This window comes from Coregonus lavaretus (genome assembly GCF_964263955.1).
Source record: "Coregonus lavaretus genome assembly, contig: HAP1_SCAFFOLD_2037, whole genome shotgun sequence".
Classification (NCBI taxonomy): Eukaryota; Metazoa; Chordata; class Actinopteri; order Salmoniformes; family Salmonidae; genus Coregonus; species Coregonus lavaretus.
The window spans coordinates 37,042-42,416 of NW_028165168.1; the positions used below are offsets into that span (position 1 = coordinate 37,042).

Here is a 5,375-nt window from a genome sequence, read left to right on the forward strand (position 1 = left end):
ATTGGGTCCAGCGGAGACAGCAACAGGAAAGTCAATAGCTGCTATAGTGTGGGTACTGGGAGTGGAGAGGCTTGTGTTGTTATTGGTGTTGTTATTGTCTGGAGCTTTACTGAGTGATACTACCAGCTTTTGTCAAAATAATGTCATAAAGAAATTATGCATTTTAGCTAACCTTAACCCTAACCCTTTTCCTAACCTTAACCTAATTCTCCTAACCTGCTACGTTAATTCTCATAACCTGCTGCGTAAGTTCTCCTAACCTGCTATGAAAAGTCAAATCTGACGATAATTTGACAAAAGCTGGATCCCTTCTAGCCATGACTGCCACTATGTGTGGGGCACTATGTTAGTGTGGATGGCCTGGGGCCTAGACCCGTGTTTACATTCACACACGTTGTATCTCAGGTTAGGATAGGGACTTTGATAGATAATGGATTGGTGTTGTATTCCTGCGGGCCCTTGTTCCAATAGATTCCCTGGCCTACTAATGTAGGCAAATCTCTAATTTGTTCCCCACCATGTTGCATTGCACTACATTTGACCAGAACCATCTGGTCATCAGGTAGACATAGCCTATAGTTGTGTTAGATGGATGGCCTCCAATAGGCCTACCTCACATAGTCCTCAAAGACTATGAGCTATGAGTGAAGACGGCCTACATCAGGACTTGAGGCAATAAGTAGCCTATTATCTATGTTCATGATTAGTGTTTCTCAAATGGTGGGTCGGGAGGACGTGCTGCTGGTCTCTTCTAAAGCCTGTAGGCCCTGGTTTAGAAATACTTTTTTGTTTATCAGGTGGGTCTCCTCCTGTAGCTCAGTTGGTAGAGCATGACCGCTTGCAACGCCAGTGTTGTGGGTTTGATTCCCACGGGGGGCCAGTATGAAAAATGTATGCACACACTAACTGTAAGTCGCTCTGGATAAGAGTGTCTGCTAAATGACTCAAATGTAAAAATTTCACAAATTGGAGAAGCACCGTAATCCATTGGCCTTCCTCTGTCCCCTCTATACCCTCTTCCACCAGTGGGAGTAGGCCACAGTTGTAGGGCTCAGTTTGTTTAATGGGACTATGGGAATGTGGTTCAACATCTTTGTGATGTCCAACAATGCTGTGGATGTACAGACCAACTGTCATGTGTTATTGTTTGTGCTATGTGATAATGGAGTGATCTTGGAAAATTAATACCGTAGGACCACATTTTACATGTTCTTCCACCATTTATTAGTTCACCAAATACAGTGAAAATGGCATCATAATATACAATGACTCATTCTTAGAATGTCATGACAATTTTGTTGCTTTTTTGCTTCATAAAACGATGTTTCATTATTGAAAGTATTAAGTTTTCATGCACAACAAACCATATTCAGTTTCCTCAAAAGAATGGTACAAGATAAACGAAATAAAAAAACATAACTGTAATGTCCAAAATCGGTCAAATAACGTGTTATTTGAGAATACTCGTAAACAGTGCAATATACTCTAAAATCGCAATTTTCTAACAAATGCATCAACGAAGCTTAAGTCACAGTATACGATTTCTCAATAATAGTTTAACATTGATGTGTACAAAACCCCAAACACATTCAGTTAGTCTTTAAAAAAACGTCAGTCCCTTTGATATAGAATGAGAAAAGTCAACACCCAAATCTCTTAGATTCTCCGTTATATAGGCTAGTCTCAATCTGCATATCCTCTCTATAATACAAATATTTGTGTTGATGAACTGTAAGATGATAAACTAGCATATCATTTTTAAATAACAATTATTTAAATATAAAAATACAAATATGAATTTTTTAATATGAATTGAAGCGTGCCAGGGTAAGAGTGGTTGGCACCTGTGATGGCACCAGAGGGAAAGATCATGCAAATAGATAGATAAAATAGTCGACTTTTAATTATAGAACACGAAAAACACGAATAATTGCAACATCAAAATAAATAAATTAAAAAATATATATTTTCCCATTAATTTCATGACTATTGTTTCAAACATTTATAATTTGCCTATCTCTGCTGGCCTCCTTCGATATTTATAGTCTGTAAAAGTGAAACAGATAGCCTATGGGCAGGTGCCGGTAGGCTAAGGTTACATGAAGGCGCTGACCTGCATCTTTAACCATGGGGGGTAATGTAAGCCCATGTATCAATTTCATTCAATTGAACCTGGGGACTATGCATTAGGCCTACTAGCTTATTCTTTACAGGTGAAGCCAAAGTGAATATAGGCCTACGAAAGAAAATATTAACATTGCACCATCCTCGGTATATATATATTTTTACACACAATGGATTTCTTCTAGTTACTGGACTTCAGTGTTTGGTTGGTCTGTATTAAAAAGCGTTAGCAGCAATCGGGATCGGAATGCATTCTACGTTCGACCAATGCTGAAAAGTACAGCTCCCTTGAACGCAATGTCGCCGATTGTTATCAACAATGCAAAGCCTGCAAGGGGAATATGGTATTCGAGCATAGGCCGTCTACTGGGTACAACTATAGAAACAGAGCTTGAAATTAGATTCTGCCACCAGTTCTAGTTTTGTGTTGCTTGCGGCGCTTTTGGAAGATGATCGTGAAGTTATGGTAAGTTCATCCATCAGAAGAAGTCAGCTGAGGTTGAGACATGGAGCCATGGTCAGCCCATCTCAACATCACGCTGCGCAGCAGAAGTTAAAATCGGGTTTCATCAAATTGTCAGCAACCACATGATAAATCTCGGTTATTTTCGGAGTCTTCCTCAAACTCTTCCTCTGCTTTCTCGTCCAATCTTCACATCTTTCTTTCCACCCCTTTCCTTCCTCTTGTCTTCGCTTCGTGCCATCGTTTCTCCTACAATCCTCGAACATGCACAGCCGACAAGTGCTTCAAATCGGTGATCAAAATAAAAAGTCTGCAAGGCATTGGTCATCTTTAAACGCCTGGTGACGACTTGTCTGCCATCCCCTTTAGAACGTCGTCTATTCGGTCGTCTTCGATGACCACTGCGGAGGGGAGAAGCAATTATGTTAATATTTATTTGATTATGTTTTATTAGATTTATGTATTACATATGTTTAACCTTTATTTGATCAGGGAGTCATCACTGTCATATCATAGGCTATAGGCCTAACTGTTTCATAAATATGTTTTACAGACAACAAATCGAGTAGGCTAATTGCAAAGGTTTTGGGGACTGGTGCAACACAAAGGGATATATGTCGTTGTGCCAAACCCCTGACTTTGGTCGTGGAAACAATGCTTTGTCCATAATGGCGCAAAGCCAACCGCGCGCCCTAGACGCTGTCAGCACTTCCAATTCCCACTCCATGCAATAGGGAAATGTGCCCTTTTTAAAAAGACTGAGAGCGTAACTAATGTAGACATTTAGCCTAGTAGCCTATAGATACTCAAATTCATTTTGATATCACATCGGTAGTCTATTCTCATTCGTCACTATCAACGGGGCGCATTGTGGTCAGCCATTGACCTTTGTTATATCAACAAATAAACGTTTGCCTCGTAATTTAGAGGTCAAATGCATATCTGTTGCATTTCGGTGTTGTATAACAAGTAGGCTAGGCAACTGTAGCCTAGGTTAAAGTTAAATATCACCATAACATGCATGGGTGGCCAAGCCTTTGTTTTTGTTGCCCAAACCAAAACCTCTATTCAACAATCCATTCCAATAACCAGATCTTACCTCTCTTGGCTCTGCCGATCTGTCCCAGCTTTGGGGGTCTTTTCGCTTGCGACGCCCCGAAGAACGAATTGGTGTCCTGTAGCCCGCAGCTAAAGGACACCTGACTGGCCTCGCTGTCTCCATAGCCGCTCATTTTCCCCTCGCTGTACGGCAGTACCTCGGACATTATTGCACGGCAGAGACTGACGGATCAACAGCGCAAAAATAAAAAACGATTTAAATTCGGCGGCTATAGTCGATGTAGCCCAGAAATCCTTGACTTGGTAATTGCACTTGTCGAGCTTTCTGGTGAAAATCCGTTTGGAAAATCACTCGTTGGCTTCTTCGTGCTTAGCCAGCCTGTGAAGGTTGAAGGTGCAGAGTCCGGGATGAGGCGGGGTGGTTGCAGGCTGTTGTGTCGCTGGTCGAGATAGAGCAGAGGAAGAGCGGTCTGTACGACTGTGTTGCTCGATGAAGTCTGATGAAGAACGTGGGAGATCCCGGGATCATAAAAGGAAACCCAGGCGGAACGGTGAAGTCATCCATCCGGGTGTGTGTGTGTCTTTGTGTATGTCTTTGTGTGTGTGTGTGCGCTGGGGGACTCCGAATGCTGGAGGAGTAAGGGTGACATCAACAGGCGAGATATATGTATATGTGCCGTGGAGGTAGCAGAAAGTCATGTTCACAGACCTAGAGCTACAGGAGCAACGGTGAAATAAACATTTAATTTGGTGCATAATATTTTCAATACTGAACAAAATGTGTAGCCTTAAAAACGTATTAAAATGTGACGATATTTACGCATATGCCATAGGTTAATTATATTTAATCTGAGAATTATAATAGTTTATTCGCGCAATTGCGCACAGTGGGCTAGACTACAGTTATTGGAATAGCCTTATGTTTTGTATCTATATGCTTGACATTGTTATGTTTCTCTCCTCGTATGTAGTATATTTCCTTCCTGTAACCAGGAAGGTTGCTTGACATTGACTCTGGGGACACGAGGTTCTCACAGGAAATCATTACCTGCTCCTTTGTGCGTCTGTCTGCCCACAGAAGTCGGAAGTGCCTATAAAATGAGTCACGCAAATCTTTTCCCGTATACATCATAGCTACAGCCGCAGCGGGTAAACGAGGTTTACACATTTCACCAATGCACTTCTGCGCATATTCTCCGTTGATGGTTTACAAGTTACGCCTGACAACCATCGAGATGATCTGGACCACGATGATAATAATGTTGATGTGCCTCAGGGCCATACTGGTGTGGTTCAGATGTCCAAGACAGCCGCTGTGGTGATTCTCTCTGTGTCTGTTTTTGGCATCCTCCTCATCGCTGTGGTACTTACCTTCAACCCACATGCGTTTCCCAAAACACGACGTAGGGAGAACTTTGACTGAGTGCGTCGTTGGAGCATGTGTCGATACTGATAGGGTTCAAATCTTACCTTAACACTAGAATTATTGCACAAGACGGATCAGCTCCTAGAGATAGGCTATGTTATTAACTATATGGCTGCAAATATTGAGGCGGCTTATTCTAATTCTTATAATATAATAATGCACTAAATCGTAGATTTGGTACATCATTGCGCACATGTTGTCACACATCATGAAATATATTGAGGCAAAAAATTGGACAGTAGCCTATAATTAGCAAAATAGAACTCAATTGTATGAACATGAAATGTATTTCAATATGATTGA

The 5,375-nt window shown here is 41.4% G+C and overlaps 1 protein-coding gene across 1 annotated transcript; it reads right to left on the minus strand.

Annotated features, from left to right (window-relative positions):
* Positions 1-1,881: 1,881 nt before the first annotated feature.
* On the minus strand, positions 1,882-4,199 carry LOC311116203 (calcium/calmodulin-dependent protein kinase II inhibitor 2-like). The gene is made up of 2 exons (XM_084191323.1): positions 3,687-4,199; positions 1,882-2,988 (listed from the first exon to the last, which is right to left on the minus strand). The coding sequence occupies exons 1-2, from the start codon at positions 3,850-3,852 to the stop codon at positions 2,918-2,920; spliced, it is 237 nt and encodes a 78-aa protein (XP_084047449.1). The 5' UTR covers positions 3,853-4,199; the 3' UTR covers positions 1,882-2,917.
* Between the last annotated feature and the right edge of the window lie 1,176 nt (positions 4,200-5,375).

Coding starts and splice junctions, on each gene's coding strand:
- LOC311116203 (XM_084191323.1), bottom strand. CDS start 3,852: ATGTCCGAGGTACTGCCGTACAGCGAGGGGAAAATGAGCGGCTATGGA. Junction 2,989..3,686: donor GATCGGCAGAGCCAAGAGAG/GTAAGATCTGGT, acceptor TCCCCTCCGCAG/TGGTCATCGAAGACGACCGA.